The 20937-nt window shown below is 41.4% G+C and overlaps 1 protein-coding gene and 1 non-coding gene across 7 annotated transcripts in view; one reads left to right on the top strand and one right to left on the bottom strand.

Moving 5' to 3' along the window:
- The window catches only part of LOC119124434 (VPS10 domain-containing receptor SorCS1), a 202788-nt gene extending 184329 nt beyond the window's left edge, over nt 1-18459 (top strand). The window contains exons 21-27 of one of the 6 annotated variants that reach the window (XR_005098277.1): nt 1598-1724; nt 3407-3519; nt 6923-7057; nt 14588-14687; nt 15366-15471; nt 15975-16128; nt 17946-18457. Coding sequence is in view for 5 of the 6 variants with exons in the window: in XM_037254421.1 (XP_037110316.1) it covers nt 1598-1724; nt 3407-3519; nt 6923-7057; nt 14588-14687; nt 15366-15471; nt 15971-16128; nt 17946-18007 (801 nt within the window). In the remaining variant the exon portion in view is untranslated. Of the gene's footprint in view, nt 1-1597; nt 1725-3406; nt 3520-6922; nt 7058-14587; nt 14688-15365; nt 15472-15970 lie in introns of all 6 variants that reach the window. The other 5 variants (XM_037254429.1, XM_037254421.1, XM_037254438.1 and 2 more) reach the window with 5 other exon arrangements.
- On the bottom strand, nt 593-665 carry trnav-aac. Its single transcript has one exon. It is a non-coding gene; the product is annotated as a tRNA-Val (tRNA).
- Nucleotides 18460-20937: the final 2478 nt, after the last annotated feature.

Here is a 20937-nt window from a genome sequence, read left to right as displayed (position 1 = left end):
ATACATCAAATGTATAGCGATTCTTTCCACCCCAATCTTCAATCAATCTTGAAGGCAATCTGCACAATTTTGCTACAAAATCAAACTTGTAACCCAACGCTACATCTCAACTCCAGAGTAAGCCCGTCGTTAATGTTAATTACATATGGACAAAGTGCACCCTAGCGGCCTGTTGGCTACAAAGGGATCAAGAATTGTCCCTGCATGTTACGTCACGAGATCCCTTGACAAAATGTTCATGTTGCTTGTTTCCACCCGGGTTCAAACCCGGGACCTTTTGCATTAGAAGCGCACATGATAACCACTACACTATGGAAACTTGCTTGACTGCTGCACGGTAGCAGTCTTGTAAAAAGTCCAATCACGGACTGGCACCAGACGAATTTTTCAAATGGGCTGACAAAAACTTTTATTACGCTTGATTCCACCCAGTTTCAAACCAGGGACCTTTCGCGTGTGAGGCGACCGTGATAACCACAACACTATGGAAACTTGTCGGGCTGTCGTATGGGAGCCGTCTTGCAAAAAGTTGCATCACGGACTGGAACCAGAGTAATTTTTCAAAGGGGCTGACAAAAAGTTTGATACGGTTTGTTTCCACCCGGTTTCGAACCGGGGACCTTTCGCGTGTTAGGCGAACGTGATAACCACTACACTATAGAAACTTGACTGGCTGTTACCACAGAGCCGCCTTGCAAAAAGTGGCATAACGGACTGGCCCTGGAGACAAATTTTTTGAATGGGCTGACAAAAGAGTAAGGTGTACGTGATAACCACTACACTATGGAAACTTGCTTGACTGTTGGATGAGAGACGTCTTCCAAAAACCGGCATTACGGACTGGCCCCGGAGATGAATTTTTCAAATGGGCTGACAAAAAGATTCATACAGTTTCAAACTGGATACCTTTCGCGTGTGGGGCGAACGCAATAACCACTACACTATGTAAAACTGCCTAATAGTCAGCCGAGAGCCGTCTTTCAAAAAGTGGCATCACGGACTGGCGCCGGAGACGAATTTTTCAAATGGGCTGACAAAATGATACAGCCGGCTTGTTTCCACCCAGTTTCAAACCTGGGACGTTTCGCATGTGAGGCAAACGTGATAACCACTACACCATGGAAACTGCCCTGGCTAAAATTGGAGAGCCATCTTGCAAAACGTGGCATCACGGACTGACACCGGGCCATTTTCACTTTCACGTGTTAGGCGAATGTGCTAACTACACTGGAGAACTCTTTGGTATGACAGTGTCAGTGTACCTTTACCTGCTGGGTAGCTGCCACTTCCACCGGGCATTGCAACGAAGCCGTACTCGATAGTATAGTGGACAGTATCTTTGCCTGTCACATGGAAAACCGGGGTTCGATTCCCTGACGGAGAGAGCTATATTTTGGGAATAGCTTTAGGCGTGTGTGCGTGTGTGTGTGTTTGTGCCCGCGGTGTGCATGTTTGTGTGTCTGACGTGTCTGTATTTTAAACAACAGTGTGGGATGTCAACCAGCTGTTGATAAGGTTCTCTCATGGCAGCCCTAATGTTCTGATTCTGACTCTCTCTTAAATCTCTTCAACTTTCTCTGTGACTTTATTTTCCCAGCAGCCCATAATCACACTTGAGGCAAGTGTGACATGCACATTTTCCCAGGAAGGCATCAGCACAGTCACCGTGCAGGTGTCTGCAGGGAATACTATTCTGCAGGAGCGAAAGGCCATCTCCATCCATGGTGAGACAACTTTTTTAACTGTTTGTGAGATTCTGTTGTTGTAGGAAACATGACAAGAAACATGAAACAATGTCATGCCAGCCTGGATCAAGTCAGGTCTTTAATATAATTTTCAAAGTATATTTGCAACCTGCAATGATTGCTCTGCTCATCATTTCTACATGTTGGTGCTGCTGTGCTTAAGAGATAGGAATACCGGCAATGGAGGAAAAACACACCACACAGCCGTTGGGTTTTGGCCTGCAGCATGAAACGTGCACCCTTTTTTTTTTTTTAGCTCCGGCCATTCAATAATTGTTTACCAGTTTGTAACCCAGTTTGTAATTCTGAGAGAAAAAAGTCAGAATTCTCACTTTAAAGTCGTAATTCTGACTTTAAAGTGAGAATTCCCACTTTATAGTCAGAATTCTGAGAATAAAGTCAGAATTTCTACTTTAAAGTCAGAATTCTGAGAATAGTCACAGTTCTAACTTTAAAGTCAGAAAGTCAGAATTCTCACTTTAAACCAGTGGTTCCCAAAGTGGGCGGTACCGCCCCCCTGGGCGGTAGGGGGGCGGTAGGGGGGCGGCAGTCGATTTGTACACAACACGCCGCTCTGGCCCAGTCAGATCCGACAGCATAGACTACAAAAGCAAAAGCTCAGGTTTGTAATTTCAAGCTTGTAATGTTCAGAATTTTATCTTATAATAAAAACCGCATTCTGGCGGTCAACATCATCTTGAGTTCAAGTCAACATGAAATTGGGGACTCGCGAGAACGCGCCGTGTTGTGTTGTGTTGAGCTGGTTAGGGCAGTGGTCCCCAACCACCGGGCCGCGGACCGGTACCGGTCCGTGGGTCACTTGGTACCGGGCCGCCAAGCCGCACAGAATTTTTTTTTTTTATCGACGATCAATTAATTCAGGTCAAGACACTCGTCCCGGTCACGTGACATGTTTCCCCAGTCGAGCCCGCAAAGCTAATATGTGGCGACAGGCTAACTAACCAGGCAGTGAAGCATTCAAAACTGCTTCAACACATGGAGACCAAGCATCCTGCAATAAAAGACAAACCTTAAATCACTTCGGGTGTCATTGTCTCCGATTACGTCTAGATGGGACCGGCTCGGGACCAAATATCAAGAAAGAGGTGTTTGTTTCCATATGTGCCTTGGGGGGAGGGGGGGGCGCTAGGAATTCACTGGGGAGCCAAAGGGGGCGCCAGCCTGCAAAAGTTTGGGAACCACTGCTTTAAACCAACCAAACTAGCAACACCGGTGGACAAATGCATGGACACAGTAATTAATTCCGTTATCGCTGAGTTACTCACAGTTTCCTTTTGAAAGAAGAGCAGTAAGAGGTGCTGTGTGCTTTTTTATCTGGAAAAGACATTTGTGCTTCTTTACATTCTAGAATAGGATTTCCGTTACCGTGATTGGTCAAAACAAAAGTTGGGTAGGCTGCACAATTCGTCACATCATCCAATCAGCTTGAAGTATTATATTCAATTGTCCCAATTTCCCAAGCAGATCACAGTGGAGTACCAGATTGATTCTGTAAAGAACTCAGACAAGTGATTCACATAAGAATCTGGCTCTTGTCCTGTTAAAGAGCGGAACCAGACAACAGAGAAATGGATCCAGATTAATTGAATCTGAAAGTTGTAATGAAAAGGTAAAGGTGTATTTTTTTTCTTTTCATACAGAATATTTCCAATCTCATCTGCTGGCCTTTTCTTCAAACTTGGACGACCACAACCCTGATGTTCCAGAGTGGAGGCTGGATGTGAGCCGAGTCATCAAGAATTCACTTATCCAGGTAAAAATTATTAGCTTCTTTCATGGAAAATGGTGCGTTTATTACTGTCAGCATGACTGAATATCTCACAGTCTGTAATTGCAGCATGACCTCTCTGAGGCTTTGAAAGTGAATTTGACTTTCATGATGATGGATCACAAGACAGAGAGTGCAAGGGAAATTAATAGTTTAAAAACATTTGTGTTGCCCTCTGTTATGGCCTAGTCATGGGTTAGGCAACTCAACACGAAGTGAGACCACACACACAATAATTGTTGTGTTAAGAGAGCAGTGAATTTAAAACCACAGACACAAAACAATACAAAACAGGACACAAGAAGAAGCTCTGCTTCAGGGTAAGCCCAGGCCAAAACAACAAACAAAACACATCTAATTGTACCCAGACCCACTAACTAAACACTACAATAAAGAAATCCAAAACAAATCCTAACAATTCCGTCCGTCCATCCATCCATCCATCCATCCATCCATCCATCCATCCATCCATCCATCCATCCATCCAGTCATCCATCCATCCATCCATCCATCCATCCATCCATCCATCCATCCAGCCATCCATCCATCCAGCCATCCATCCATCCATCCATCCATCCATCCATCCATCCATCCATAATCTGAATCGCTTTCTCTTTACGAGGGTCGCGGGTGCGCTGGAGCCTATCCCAACTACCATCCGCACTCAGTACATGCTTAATGGCATCTGAGTGGATGGATGGATGGATGGATGGATGGATGGATGGATGGATGGATGGATGGATGGATGGATGGATGGATGGATGTTCCAAATAGTTTCAGATTTATTTGCTTGTCCTTGCCCCTAATTTGTCTCTGTTAAAAAAAATACTGAAGAGCTAAATATTAGAAATGTTATAATTCATATTTTTGTTGGAAGTGATTTTAATATAGTATTTGGCAAGAATTCCTAGATTTAATCGATCTATAAATCAGTAATGGTTTTTTCTTTCTTTTAAATATCGGCATCAGCATAAAAAAATTCATACCCAAAGCGGCGGTTGCAGTTCAATGCTTTTGCTGCTTGTCAAGCAAGAGATATAGTTCAAACTTAAAAGGCATGTAAGTACAGAGTTTGCCTTATTAATTGGTTTCGTATTGCAACATCCTTGTATCTGCAATACATCTTAATACCGTAATTTTCGGACTATAAGTCGCATTTTTTTTCATAGTTTGGGTGGGGGGGCGACTTATAATAAGGAGCGACTTATATATGTTTTTTTTCAAAGATTTTCCCCCCCAAAAAAAACAAGTGAAACCGCGATAAACGAACCGCGATGTAGCAAGGGATTACTGTAATTTGAATTTCAAGTGACGTCAGCAGCGCGGCGTGGCGCGGCGGTTGTTTACATAAAGGACAAAGATTTATCACGGGATGACGAAGTTGACGAAGGGCCCCACGTACTACCGGCATCATTAGCGGCTTTGTTTCTAAGTGACACGGCGGACGAAGAGTTTGAAGGATTTAAGGATTTGGAGTGACACAGAAAGTTTGAAAAACTATTATGGCTTTTACCCACGCCCGGTCCTACTCTAAGGAGCTCTCTTTCACCACCCTGGATTGAAGTCGGGGGCCGGCGCTCGGCCGGGTGGCTGTCCAGGGACGGTGGATGGGCTAAATTGCCTCCCAAAATTCGACTTATACTCCGGAGCGACTTATATATGTTTTTTTTTCACTTTTTTGGGCATTTTATGGCTGATGCGACTTGTACTCCGGAGCGATTTATAGTCCGAAAATTACGGTAATTGTAATAATCTTGCATCATTCCATGGTTTCTTGAAAAAATTCCACTTGGAGCCCAAAAGCTATACACAGTATTTCCTTCTACTAGCCGCTATGTCGGTTTTGTTATTTATTATTAGCATCAGTTTTCCATGACTCCTCCAGCTAGGAAAAAAATTTCAGATCAAAAATATGACAAGATGAAAAAAAAAAAACACATCTGCAACTGTCATGGAGCAAGGCGACCAAATACAGCTTGGACCAGGGTTTTTTGAGGGAAAAGGGAGTTGGAAGGGAAGATGAGGGGAACAAACGAACAGGAACCGGCAAACAGAAACAGACCGAGAGCAACTGAAACAAAGAAACAAGACTAGACAGGACCGAAAGACGAGAGACGTGAAATAATTCGACAAGGGAGTGACACGCAGACAGATTTTATGTAAATACGCGACAGGTAACGAGAGGCAGGAGACTGTGATTAGTACATAGATTGTGAGTAGACACAGGAGTAGAGGGGCGAGCACACAGAGACGCTAACAGAAACCATGACAACACTAAAACGAGGAAACGAACGGAGACGGATCGTGACAGCAACTTGCATAACAGCAAATATTTGAAGTGCAATGACCAGAACGAGTAAAAATACTCGTGTCGATTGCAATATATAAAACGCATCCAATCGTTTGTAATATCTAAATGACATTGGGCATATAATTCTGCTCACTTTGCCAGTCGATGTATACATTGTATGTCTGATATGTTATATATAGTGCTATGAAAAAAGTATTCACTCCCTTCCTGTTTTCTATGTTGTTTGCATATTGATCATTTTCATTTCATCAAATTGATATCAATATCACACTGAGAAAACCCAAGGATATATAAAATTGCAGTCTACCTCAGAATGGTTCAAAAAGATCAAGAAGATCCAAAAACTTAATTTTGATCTTTTTGAACCATTCTGAGCTTCAAAAAGATCACAATTAAGGTTTTATAGTGGCCAAGTCAAAGTCCGGGTTTAAATCCAATTGAGGTGCTGTGAGGTGACTTTAAACGGACAGTTCATGCTAGAAAATTTGGCAAAGTTGAATATATGCAAATCTAAAATGCAAGCGTTGCAAATAGAAGTTCCCCGAAATTCCTCTACAGAGGTGTGAAAGAATCATTACCGATTATTGCGAACATTTTATTTCAGTTATTGTGGCATAACTCGCTTTTAAGTTCCGGGAGCAATTACTGTTTTACAGAGGGTCAGATAGGTTTGTATCAACCCACCGTTAGTCAACATTTAGAAACTATATCTTATATAGTATCTATTTTATATATCTTTCTGTAGTCTCAGTGTGATGTTAACAATGGTTAGATTAAATGAAACCTTTGCGAGTAGCAAATATGAAAAAAAACACAGAAATCAGTAAGGGGGCAAATACTTTTATATAATACTTTTTTCAAAATCGAGAAAATTATTAATTGACATTCTTGTTGAAAATCTAATTAGTATGCATGTACGGTTTCCTCTCAGCAGACCAACACTAAAATAACACACGCATACCCACTCGTACACGCACACACACACACACACACACACACACACGCACACACACACACACAGAGTGGAATTGCACATTATGAATTACCCTTACTTATTTTCTATATGTTCTCTTCCAGGCCACAGGTGTGAATGGGGATTATCTTCTGGTAACTGTCCTCCCAGGTTTGCCCACAACAGCAGAATGTTTCCTCCTGCTTGACAGACAGCTGATTGAAGAAGAACACAAGAAGAAGTCTGCTCATTTAAATCATGTAAGATTGTTAGTAGAGTACATTGTCTGTCAACATGTTTGCAGATCAGCCCTTTTTTTTTCTAGTTCTTGACAATATTTGTGTAGGTCAATTCTGTCCTGAAAAATAAGCAAAAATAACTTCCGTCTTTTTCCAGTAGATGTCAGTATTGATACACTAGTGCGCGACCATCCTTGAGGAATTGTTTCATTATATTCATGGATATAAAACCTGATATATATCTGAAAATTATCCGGGCGAATGATCTTGAAACTCTCCTTTGGCACATCTTGTGGGAGCCAAACAAGGAGATAGATATTGTCCGGATTGATTGATAAACCACTGAATCATTTCTGGCTAAAGAATCTTTGAGTTCTACATTCAAATAATTGATTGTAATCAATTTTGATCTCCTGCTATCTGTGGGAAAATTCCCATGAATGAGTGATATATGAAATTGCAAACGAAATCAATTTCGTTCGCTTGCATGTGGTCAATCACGTGGAAAAGGTCATTTTCCCCTTTCTATCCAGCAATAAATCTTTATTCAAGGTTCTTATCATAAAGGGACTCCGTATATTAAAATTCATAGATACATTTACTAACTGTTAGACACTGGGACCATAAAGCAACTCAATTTAATCTACAAAGAACCGTTAATGACTACGTGAGATACATGAGAGATGTGGCTTACGCATAATGGAAATTAATCAGTACAGTAATGTATAGTAGAACAAATATGTTATTACTTTAGGGTGCCTCACAGCAGAAATATCTCAAGCATACAGCTCATTGTTTTGTTTGGAGTGCTTCTCTCTGGTTACTCTGAATTTCTCCCACAGACCCAAACAGTGTTAGCATCAAAGCACATCCGCAAGAACATTAGGTCAGCGCATGGAGGGAACATTCATGACGTGACCATAATAAATTGATCTTATTTTTAGTTGTTTTTAATCATTTTGTGTTTGTATCTGACTGTTTGTGAGACATGAGAAATATGCAAAACCTGGCACGAAGGCCAGGGGCAGAACGGGCAGAGTAAATCAGTTGATTGGGGGACTGATGAACACTGGTCCAAAATGTTAGGTTTAGTTAAAGACTTTCAATTTTTGTCTGTCTCGGCATATGTCTGTGATTACCCACCATCCCCTCCACACACACACACACGCGCACGCATGCGCCCGCACACACACACACCACTACTACCACCACCACAAACAGTTAAATTCCTTCTCAAGTGAAAAAATCTTTTTGTTGTGGAGTGAAAGCCAATTGGATGGGATGTTAATTATTGGCAACGGCCTCTCAAAATATCCACACTCTTCTTAATTATAGACCATTTGCTCGCTTTTTTGCCATCCACTTCCACGGAAAATTAGAGATGCACCGATCCGACTTTTTCAGTTCCGATACCGATGCCGTGGCTTTGCGTATCGGTCGATACCCGATACCGATCCGATATTATGGTTGACTTAACAAGCTACATACCTCTACATGTGGAACAGAAAAGACTAAAGGCAATGGCATCAGGCATGACTACACAGTTCTTTGCTCTAAATGCTCATTTAAGCAGCAATGAGAAGTGCTCCCTGAAAACAAGCTCTGCTTAGTCGAACACAAAAAAAAAAACATTCAAAATGATTTCTAAATACTGAAAGTGCAGAGTGGAATTAAAAATTAAATATAGCATCGGGACAAGAGAATAAACAAGTGACTTGGTCGAATACAATAATCAAGCAATGTAAACATGTCTCTACAGAGTGCAATCGCACCATTCATGGCCTGGTGCTCTGAAACTTGTGCAGTCTCACCCCCTCATTAATGCTCACTTAAGCAGCAATGACAAATTCTTTGTCAAGAAGACAAGCATTTCTGCTCTGTCTGCAGTCAGTCTGTTTCGCTTGTCATTCACAGTGTTGGAAACTGTGCTGAACAATCGCTCACTTTCCACACTGGTGCAGGGGGCACAGAGATACTTTTTGGCAGTAGCAGCAAGATCAGGTAGCCGATGTTTGTTGGCTTCCCAGTAATTGTATGGGCTGTCTGATGCAGTGATGGTTTTCTCAGCTAAATATTCATTCAGTTGAACTGCAGGGCTTGAGCTGCTTGCTGCACCTGCATCCTCACTCTCCTCCAGAATTTGCTCAAATGCTTCCATGAAACTGCTCTTGCTTGGAGCTGCTACTGCTTCTGCTGCAGTCTCCATCCGAGGGGCCTTCTCTGGTCGTTGTGAAGCCTCCGCTGCTCCTGCTGTGCTGGTCAAGCCCCTGTCTTCAAGCTCCTTCAACAGTGCATGTTTTGCATGCTTGGTAGAGGTCTCACTTGTAAAGTATCAGAAACAGACATAGAACAGCTTAGGTGTCTATAACTTTCATATTGCCATACTTGGTATCTGTTATATAAAAGCAATAGCTCACTTCAGACCGTGATATGTTGTGATTATATCACAGCTAATAGCTCACGGCCTGTTGAGTATGTTAGCTTAAAATATCCTACCTGTCCTTATATCTTGGGTCCAACAAAGTGGCCAGGGCGTACAGAGGCTCATCTTCTACTGAGTCAAAACGTTGTTTGACAGCTTGGAGCAGGGTCTTTTTCATCGTTTTAATGCCAGCATCTGCCTCGTCTTCCTTGGTCAGGATGCGCTTGAGCACAGTGATGGCTGGAATGACATCAGCAGTGGATGAGCTTATTTTCCTGGTCAGCTCTTCAAATGGTTCCAAAACAGTGCTAGTTTTCTCGAGCAAGGCCCACTGGTTAGCAGTCAGTGTTGTGGGCAGATCATAATCCACAACATAGGCACCTAGTACGCGGTTCTGTTCCAGCAGACTCTGTATCATGAAGTAGGTGCTGTTCCATCTTGTTCTGACGTCTTGTTGTAAGCGTTTAGGTTGCATTTGCATCTGGAGTTGGACGTCATATAGCCGTGAATAAGCAAGTGGAGAATGTTTGAAAAGTTTCACAATCTGTCGGCCGTTTGCAATCGCATCGCTCACACTTCGCTGAGACAGTAGCCCCTCGTTAACAACGAGCTGTAGTGTGTGAGCAAAACAGCCCAAGCTGCACACTCCCATCTTTTCCATGGCCTTTTTCATATTGCTGGCATTGTCCCTGAGAATAACATGCACTTTGTTGAGCGGAATATTCCACAAGCATTGCCTTAATGGCAGTCAAAATTGTGTCACCGTTGTGTGCTCCGGGGAAGTTTTTAGCTTGCAGCACGGCACTGCAAGTGGTGTGATTCCTGTCTAACCAATGCACAGTTAAACTCAACATAGACATGGGGCACACCTCCGAGCTCCAGATATCAGTTGTGAAGCTCATGGCATCTACATCTCTTAATTCTTGTGACAAGTGTTCGCACACTTTCTCATACATTTCTGACAGTGCGGTCTCAGAAAAATACTTGCGCGATGGCAAATTGTACCGTGGCTCCAGGTGCTCAAGTAAACGTCGGAAGCCCTCGTTTTCAACAACACTCATCGGTTGTCCATCCAAAACCATGAATTCCAGCACTTTCTCAGTAATTCTCATAGCTTTTGCGCTATTGCCTGGGAATTTCTCCCGTCTTTGCAGTGCATCTGCTAACGTTAACTGCTGTGTAGGTCCCCCTCCCGCTCCCTTTGATCTGCTCAACTGCTGGAACTCCTGGTGCTCCGTTGCGTGGTGTTTCTGGAGATGCTTAATTAAATTGGTAGTACTATAACTGGCAGTACTACCACCACCCCTGGCAACATTAGCTTTGCAGACATTACAAACTGCCATCGAGCTAGTTGGCGTGTTCAGTTTAAAGTACCTCCACACAGCTGACTCTTTCGTTCGCTCCATGTTTGCGTTTGTTTAGAAAACTCTCGTGGCATGCGGCACACGTGCTGCTGACGTATGACGTAGCCCGCGTCCCAATAGATTAAGGAAAGGATCGGCTCACAGATCGGCTGCATTTTCCGATACCCGATCCATCTATTTTGTTGATATCGGGGCCGATATCCGATCCAGATATCGGATCGGTGCATCTCTACGGAAAATAACAAAAGTATCATCATTATATTGTACGCAGAATCTCAAAACCCAACACAGGGTCAGTAATTTTGTTGTAATGCATCATTGTGAGAGACGCAGTCGTTTATTGTGCTGAAAAGACATGCCGCATTTTTATTGTATGGTCTATTCCAGTCGCAGATTGTGCAGGTTAACGACAGAGGAAAATGAAATTGCCTAGGTTTTTCTTCAGTCGAGTGACTCATGCCAGAGTTTAAAGTCACACTTGGATTATATCCTCAATTGAGGATGACATACTGCTTGGTTTTTGCATGTTTTCAGCACACACGTTTTCAAAGATGTACAGTCTTTAGAAACACTACATGAATTCAATTTACAGGCTCTTTACTTGGGGTGTCTAACCAAAAAGGTTTCTTTATAACTATACGTCCCCAATAGTCTAAACATGGGATATGATTAACATTTTGTTGGTGGAATACGAGTTAAGCAGCAAAATCCACCCGTTTTTAACCAACTTCCATCCATGGAGTCTGTCAGCTTCTTGATCTGTTGACGATACATTTTTTGTGCAGCAATAACCACAGTGACACGAACGAGGCAGGACAACCAAACACAACACAGGCTTTTTATTTGGGGAAAGAGAAACGGAGACAAGGAGGGCTGGAATGCCGGCAAAGCAGGATGACGAGGCAAGCTGACGAGCCGGTCAGCGAGCGCGTGTCGTCGAGGCAGACAGGGCATAGGAATCTGCAAAGCTCCAAGTGACGCTGCAAGCCGCGGTGCACCGAAATATCCGCAATATTTAATATTCTTAAAAACTCGCGATGCACTGATGCCGCGAAAGGCGAACGGGCGAAATTGCAAGAGATCACTGTGCACCTTAATTTTGATTTTACTCGCTTCGATCCAACGTGACTTTCTATCGAATGTGGTTTGGTCATGGACCCCAATTTTGTCATAAATACGTTTTCAAGTTGTATTCTAAATGGATGATACGTATAAGGACCTGTTGGATGTTGTTTGGGATGTCTGTTGTTGAGCAAGGAAAACAAAGATGTGGAGTAAGAGTTGATTCTTTATTGGCAAGATCTTGGGTTGTTTAATGGCGGCCAGTACACGAGGCACGGCAGCAGATGAAACAGCAGTTCCCTTCTCCAGGTCAGCTTGTTTTATACTGTCTGGAAAAGGCAGGAAAGCGTCACCTGACCATTTGGTACCTGTGAGGGTGGTGGAGTAACCCCCCCTGTGTGTGTGTGTGTGTGTGTGTGTGTGTGTGTGTGTGTGTGTGTGCGTGTGTGTGTGTGTGTGTGTGTGTGTGTGTGTGTGTGCGTGTTCTGATTGAGCAGTTATGTTTATATAAAATAATATTTACCCACATCTGAACATGAAAAAGTATGAGTTTGTCTAACTCAGGGGTCACCAACCTTTCTTAAACCGAGAGCTACTTCCTGGGTACTGATTAAGGCAAAGTTTGACACAGACTTCTGAAATAGCCAATTTGCTCAATTTGACTTTCACTATGTGTTATTATTGTCATTTCCAGTTCACATGTAAGTGTGACTTTAACAAGGATAGCAAAAATACAGTTAAACCTTGTTTTTTTACCAAAATCCGTTCCAGAAGGCGATTCGAGAGGCGAATCGGTCGAATTCCGAATCTATTTTTCCCATTACAAATAATGGAAAAAAATTTAATCCGTTTCAAAACAAAAAAAAACGCCTTTTGTAAGCTTTTTTTCATTTGCCCATATTTGTCCGATCGTGCAATTGCAGCGCACCGCCGAACGCGAAACCGTAGCGCGTCGCACACCGCGCAACTGCACCGCGCTGGTCGCATTATTGTGACAGAGCCGTCGCTAAAATTTAGAAAATATTTTTAAAGTCCTGATGTACTTTCCAAAATTTAAATGGACCTCAGTGCGCACGGAGCTTAATTTGGTCCGATCGCGCAACCGCAGCGCGCCGGTCGCTCACTGTCGCATTGCTTTAAGAGTGTCTTTGTGTTTTAGGATGGCTTTACTGCTCCCACTTGCTTTTTTTGGAGGCATGATTACGGGTTAATACAATCCTCAAAGTAACGAAAATACAATAACAACGTATAGGGCCGCGCGGTCGGGTTTTCTTGGGTCCTCCCGGCTCATCTTGCGAGGTTCGAACTCCGAATTTTGTTCGACAACGGAAGCAAAAAATTCTCTAATTTTTTGTTCGAATTCCGATTTGTTCGAGAACCGGGACGTTCGAAAACCGAGGTTTGACTGTGAAATAAATAGATGCACTCATTGACAAGTGTCGCTATTTTAGCTAATTTTAGAACAGTCCTGCGGGCGACTCATGTGGTCCTCACGGGCGACCTGGTGCCCGCGGGCACCGTGTTGGTGACCCCTGGTCTAACTTAACAAAATATGTACACGTTGCTGTTTCACCCACTTCAGACCCTACGATGCTAAATGACTAGCGTGTAAACCTTAGCGCTAATGATTCAATGAATTTCCGTCACAGATTTAAAGGCGTTAGATAATAAGAAGTAGGCCTGTGTGATCTTTACAGCGGTCTATATAAAGTGGAAAAGCGATGCTTTTGTCTGAATTCCTTGTTTTGATAGCGTCACAGGTCCCTCGTTTATACTTGGTCTGAGGTGCAGAGCAAGTCGTTTTAGTGCGGCCTCTTTAATTGCAAATGAGATACTTCACATCCCACTCCCTCCAGGCCGCAAGATGTGCCCCTCCCTTTCCAGTCAGACAGACGTATATGAGGACAGTGGAGAATGTAACTTTGTCCGCTGGTGCAGGATTGGAATATATAGGGTCTTGATCTGCTGAGGCCCTACCATCTTTCATTATATAAATACACGTCATCACTTCATATGGTTGTATCAAGTAAGCATTCAAGGTTATACAGCATAGAGTTGGAAAATATAAATAAAAATGACCATACGGTCAAAATACGCACTTAATAATTCTGCACGGTGCAGTATGTACAAAAAAATTGTGAAATCACTTTTGGCTTTCCCATGTCCTGAAGAGGATTGGAATGAAACAATTTCTTGAGGACAATGTGACTTGTTGAACATACATAATTTTTAAAGGAAGGTTTACCGAGAATGGTTCATTTTTCACTAACTAGCCCAGTGCATTTATTTTTTTGCAGGAAATTGAAAAAAGTTAGCATTTTGTGTTTTATCCATTCATTATGGAGAAATAATGAAACAACAAATTCCTTTAAAAACACCTACTTTTATTAACAAATAGAGCCACACACCAAGACATGGAGGGGTCTTGGTTGATGATATCTTGGAAGGAAGAGATCACAATTTTCCCCATTGGAAATCATTGTAAAGACTGTTGTTTAAAATCCTTTTAGGAAATAAACCATGTACTTTAGGTAATTCCATCTTTTTGACAAAGTCACAATGCAGACAGTCCCACATAAAAATTCCATGAACACAAAGATTGTTCTGGTGTGGAAAAAAACGTGTGAAAAAAAATTGAATGTATGATACGAAACTGTTTTAGGATTAGGCAATCAAACCACATTTCATTCTTTGTACCAACAGCTCTCCGAGATGATGCTAAGTGCCTTGAATCAAAATCTGGTTCAGTTCACCCTGCGACCTGGAGTCCAGGTCACAGTCTACGCAGCACACCTATCAGCAGGTAATGACACAGCCACGAGTGTAAAACTATTTTTCCAATCCTTTCTTCAATTAAGTGTGAACTAAGCATTTTAGGTGCCTACTTACAGAAAGCATTTGGGAAGCTGTCTGACCTATTATTTAGTGGATATGGATTGTATAATGTATAAGTACATATATGCCAACCTCATTATTTATTAAAGAAGTCAACCCTAAAATTTTCGTTACAATACGTTGTATGTGCCCTCCCTAGTCACAGCATTCTGATTAATATTGTGTTTGTGTAATATGAGTCAAGCAACAAAATACACGCATTTTTATCCATCTCAGGGGGTGGCCATTTTGCTACTTGCTGTCGACTAAAAATCACAGTTGCCAGGTCTCAGGTCACAAAGAATCACAGCCCAGCTTCCGAAAACTGGTGAGTCGTGATTGGTTGTGACCTGAGACCTGTGACGGGTTGTGTTTATACGGGAAGCAATCATGTGGAGAAATTTAGTATTATTCGGCTTTATTGTGACTGTTGTGCCTGATGAAGTTAGTAAGAGTAAATAAACTCCCTACTCGACAAGTTAAAGTATTAGAATCAGTGCTATTCCAGAATTGAAATGTCACACGACATTATTTAGTTGCATGGAAATAAAGTTGTTTTTTTCGTGACATTTACGATGGTTACTTCCGTGTTATGTTTCCTCCGCAGCACCGCTAGTGGACAGCAGCGAGAACCACAGTACCCCTGCCATGTTGATGTTGCTATCAGTTGTGGTTGTGGGTTTAGCTGTATTTGTCATCTATAAATTCAAGAGGTAAAATATTCATGAAATGCCCTGAGTATAAGGAGTTCACATGGGAAGGAGGTGAAAGGTGTTGTAGCTTGTTGATGTGGAATTTGACAGCTATGGAAACAAAAGCATCTTGTGAGGTTGCATTTTGTGTTGATAACTTAAGCACAATTCGATGGAGATGAATAATCTTCACCGCACACATTTTGAACTTTTGTGGAAGTCTGATTTGGTCTTTCTTTGTCAGTCAGTCGTCATAGTTTATCGATAATAAGCCCTTTAAATGTAGACAGATAACCTTTCTCAAATGTTAAACGTCTTCTCACAGATGTGTTGTTGCACAGTAATAGGGCAGTAGGTATCATGACGTCAGACAATCAAAAGGAAAACCTTATCACCTTCACGGGTAATTGCTGACATATTCCCAAAAATACACAGCAAATGTGAGATGTGGCCCCACTTTTATTATTTCAGTTGGGCTCCACCCTTTATCCATTTGCCTCAATGTAAATATTTTTTCAAGGAAGATCCCAGGCCTCAACGTCTATGCGCAGATGCAGAATGAAAAGGAACAAGAAATGATAAATCCAGCTAATCCAACAGAAGCCACGCCCAGCTCCCAGCAGGACGTGATTCATTCTTTGGAGACTTTGGACACAGCGTTTAACTCACGGCTCATCGGTAAACATGTTTATGGAGTTTCAGTTTTGTAAGGATTTGTCATACCTCTGTGATTGTGTACAGATTCTCTCATGAAACTCATACTACACTTTTGTATTTATTTATTTATTAGAATTTAAGTGATCCAGTCCAGCAGTGCATGGAAACATAAAAGCAAAATGAGTATGATGAGCAATGCATCTGTGAATCCTAAGAGCTTTATATTCATGCTCAGCACAGGTCTAATTATATGCAGCGCCACCAAGTGTTGGTATTGTCACAACTTAGTGCGTTTGCAAGCAAGAAGTTGGCACCATCGTGGGGGTGAATATAGCTGACTTGATTTGCAGCCAATTGAAATGTCTCCTCTTATTACCTCTAAAATCATTGCACAAGACGCACTATCCTTGACATGGCAGAAAAACTGATTTGCGAAAGGCAGAAGCATGCAAAGTACGTTTGTAAGGAACTGTGAGTAAACCTTGTCGAGCAGGTGATTTAAAGTTGGCTAAACCAATCATAGATCACTGCTTTAACTATAATAATAATGCTTTCAATTAATTTATTTCTACAATGATTCAGAAGTTGTTGTCATATTTAGGAATGAAATCCCATGACATCCACCACACATCCAGTATCCTCAGAATCCAACATTTCAGAATCCAAATTTCTAGCCATTACCTGCAGCAATATTCAGATCTGGTACCAGCAGGAGTGAAGTTTAGTCTACATTCAGCCTTCAAATTCTCAGTTGCAATGGGGACGTGTCAAATTAAACACCCTTGGTACACCGCAACGCAAAGCATACCACCCTTTTGCCAGATTCCTAAACACACTAAATGAGGCTTGCACGAAAATCAATATGTGCCAGTTTTTACACTCAAGCGCATCTGTGCTATTTATGAATATAGCGCCTTAGTTCAGATATATCAAATTGAGCTAATATTCTCTCCACCATCGCCATCTCACCAATCATTTTTTTTGTCAATATTTAAGTCAATAACTAAAATAATAATATTAAATATTATGGCAATAAGCAGTTTTGGCAAAAACTACAGTTCTTTCAGCAATGGATTATTTTGCGCTTTATAAATATGATCAGACATTGCATCTATTTACTGTTACCATTGCTATCAACAAAGCTAAGTCAAATTTATTTATATAGCCCTTAATAAACATAAAAAAAAAAGCACATTCTTTCACAGTTGACCAATGCATACACTATATTAACCCTTGTCGTAGTGTCAGGGTGGGTGTGATAATAAACCTATCTTGGTGTGTAAGTTCATTTACTTTGCCTAAAAAACAACAACAACAACTAGATCTCTGTGAATTAACAAAATACTGTAGAACTTGGCCTTGCTGGGCCTGGCCTCCGTTGCTTCCCTATCACAACAGGCACTCCATTTCTCTTATCTAGAAATTCCCCAAAATGACAATTAATAAAAAAAATATATGAATCAAATGTTGTTCTTAGATATGATGTACAATGTACTCATTCATCTTTTGGGAGATCGTGTTAAACATTTTAAACTAAAGACCTGTGGTTAACCTGAAAGAATGTCTTTTTGATGAAAGGTATTCATTAATCTCACTGCTGCCAAGATGTTAAATTATTGTGTGCTAGCTCTCACCTGATCTGGTCCTCGAGGACCTGTCTTGCATGTTTTAGATGTTTCGCTTCTTCAACAGACTTGATCAAGTTCCTGGAGAGCTTGCTGATGAGCTGATCAATTGAATTTGACACATGTGCCCTAAAATATATCACCCCAAAATCCTAATCGCGTGTGCAAAGTTTTGCATTTAATAAAATGACATTGTTGCTTTGTTTTCCCTAGGATGTAAGAAACCACATGTTCATGTGAAATTCTCCACTGAATTACCCTCGTACGTCGTCTAATTTATGGACTGGAACACCACTACTGCTGCATCATACATTTGTTTTCAATAATGTTGGACAATAATGTGTTTTTTAGCTTTTTACCTGTGCATGTTGGACTGTGCTGACATATAGTGTACTCTATTACAAACCAGAGGAAACTTTTCTTTAAACATATAGCCAATACATTTTATTTTTATTACATCGTAATTTATACTAGCCACACCAATATTTCAATGATGGCATGATCAAGAAAGGTGACACATGTCATAAGAAGCAATGTATTAGTTTTGCCTACCTGAGGAGACTTATATGGTGTGTGTGGAGCAAATAGCGCCAGTTAATTATTTATTCAGATTAATATATATTTGTTCTTGATGTTAATTATTTAATTTGTAAATCCCGAATGTCAAACTGTTAATAGTATACAGTATGTATTTCAATAACAAGTGTTACATAAAATGAAAATTTAAATTAGTAGACTACAGTGCTTTATTGACGCTGCTGCATTGTTAAAAAAAACACAACATATTTTCTCTTTATATTTTTTTTACTTTAAGCTCAATAATTTTAAACCTTGTTGTTATGATCATACTGCTCTAACTGATTGGAACTATATTATGAAATATTTCAAAATGAGGACCCTGTCACGTGTGGAGCAGGATTTAGACCCAGAAGCAGACACGACACAGAAGTTGAAAAATAAAAGTCTTTGTATACAAAAATCATCGTAACAACAGAGAGCACGACTGGGTGCAGAAGACATGGAAGAAAAGTAGGCCTTCTGTAAAAGAACCCGGCACCTCTGAACTGTGAGGCGACATGCTAAACCGTGCTCCACTGTGCCACCGTTAGAGAAATCAAGGAACTGAATACAGTGGAGCCTCGGTTTTCGACCACAATCCGTTCCAGAAGGTTGTTCGAGAAGTGAATCGTTCGAATTCAGAATTATGTTTTCCCATTACAAATAATGCAAAAAAAATTAATCCTTTCCAAGTTTTCGTTTGCGCATTTTTGTCCGATCGTGCAACTGCAGTGCACCGCCGAACGCCCAACCGTAGCGCGTCGCCGACCGCGCAACTGCACCGCGCTGGTCGCATTATTGTGACAGAGCCTTCGCTGAAATTTAGAAAATATTTTTAAAGTCCTGATGTACTTTCCAAAATTTAAGTGGACCTTAGTGCGCAGGGAGCTTAATTTTGTCCGATCGCGCAACTGCAGCGCACCGCCGAACGCACAACCGTAGCGCGCCGCCGACCGTGCAACTGCACCACGCTGGTCGCATTATTGTGACAGAGCGGTTGCTAAAATTTAGAAAATATTTTTATAGTCCTAATGGGCTTTCCAAAATTTAAGTGGACCTCAGTGCACAGGGAGCTTAATTTCATCCGATCGCGCAACCGCAACGCACCAGGCACCCACTGTCGCATTGCTTTAGGAGTGTCTTTGTGTTTTAGGACGGCTTTACTGCTTCCACTTGCTTCCTTTGAAGGCATGATTAGAGTTGATGCAATCCTCAGAGTAACGAGAATGTAATAACAAACGGAGTCAGTTTACATGCGGGTCCTCTTGGCTCATCTCGCGAGGTTCGACAACCGAATTTCGTCCGACATCCGAAGAAAAAAAAATCTCGAATTTTTTGTTCGAATACCGATTTGTTCGAGAACCGGGATGTTCGAAAACCGAGGCTCCACTGTACAAACAAACTGACGAGATAAGTAACATCTGGTCAAGACACAGTTCGAGGGAGTTGGTTGAGTAACAAGGGATCGGGCAACTAAGCACAGGTGGACACAATAACCTAATGAAAAGACACAAACAAATGAACATTAAGCGCAATGTGCACCATTTCATCTGAGCCGATGGGCGGTCTCGAGAAATGTGCCCCCGGAGCAGAGTCGGAGGGTGGCCGGAAAGCATGTGAGTTGGGTGATAGTTGGCATTCATTTCTGGAGCAGGGTGGGGCCACAGCCCGTATGTCATCGGAGCAGGGCCAAAGGACGGCCGCAGAGTTTTTAAATGACTTACTTTCAAAGTACATTCTATTCCTGTCAGTCACATAATCTTTTGCAATGTCCTGGCCTTGTAACTGGATAATGATGAAGGTTTACTCTTCGGCCCTCATAATGATAATTAGTGTCAAGCACCATCCTCCAGAGTGAAGTAAGAAGCAAACATGAGCCAACAAGTTAATCAAGTCATTATTTTAGGTGTTTTAAGATTTTTATTTTAAGTTCTACAAAATAAAATACAAAAGGTAGAACACACCGAAGTACCACCTAATATGCACACAACAAACAACTTTGGAACATGAAATAAAGGGAAAAGATTTTATCTTAAACAGTAAAGTACTATAAGAAAAGCCATCTACTCCTCGTCGGCTGGTGGTAGTGCCGTCACTCATGCTCCAAGTCCCGTTATTTTTTGTTTTTTATTTTGGGACCAAGTCGCGTTTTCAGTATGTTGACGTCTAAGAAGTAGAGACGTTTGCCTTTTCAAGCTGGAAGTGCAGTATAATAGTATTAACGTTGGTTGTACACGCTGCAGAAGAAGTGTTTTTACTGGATCTTAATGAACACACCTATTTCAGCTGTGGTGCAACTTCAACAAAACAATTTGTTTTGACAAACAGCAAAGTTAAAAAAGGTAAAACACCTTTTTACTAACTGACTCTGAACTCTTCATTTTAGAACATGAAATAAATAGTGAGACATCATGGGATGATGTAATCTACATTCAGTCGAGTGAAGTAGTGATGTTACGGTTTTTTGTCAAGTCACATTTTCGGCACGTTGACATCTAAAGAAGTCGAGATATTCGCATTTTCACGCTGCAACTATTATTAGTATTGGTTGTATACTCCGTAGTAGACAGTGATTTCAGTGAAGAAAAACAAACCTAAGCTTTCAAAAGTACCAACAGATTGTGTGAAGCAGAGGTGCAACTATTTT

The sequence above is a fragment of the Syngnathus acus genome, chromosome 1 (genome assembly GCF_901709675.1).
Source record: "Syngnathus acus chromosome 1, fSynAcu1.2, whole genome shotgun sequence".
Classification (NCBI taxonomy): Eukaryota; Metazoa; Chordata; class Actinopteri; order Syngnathiformes; family Syngnathidae; genus Syngnathus; species Syngnathus acus.
The sequence above is the reverse complement of the archived record's forward strand: the minus strand, read 5'-3'. Positions and strand labels throughout refer to the sequence as shown.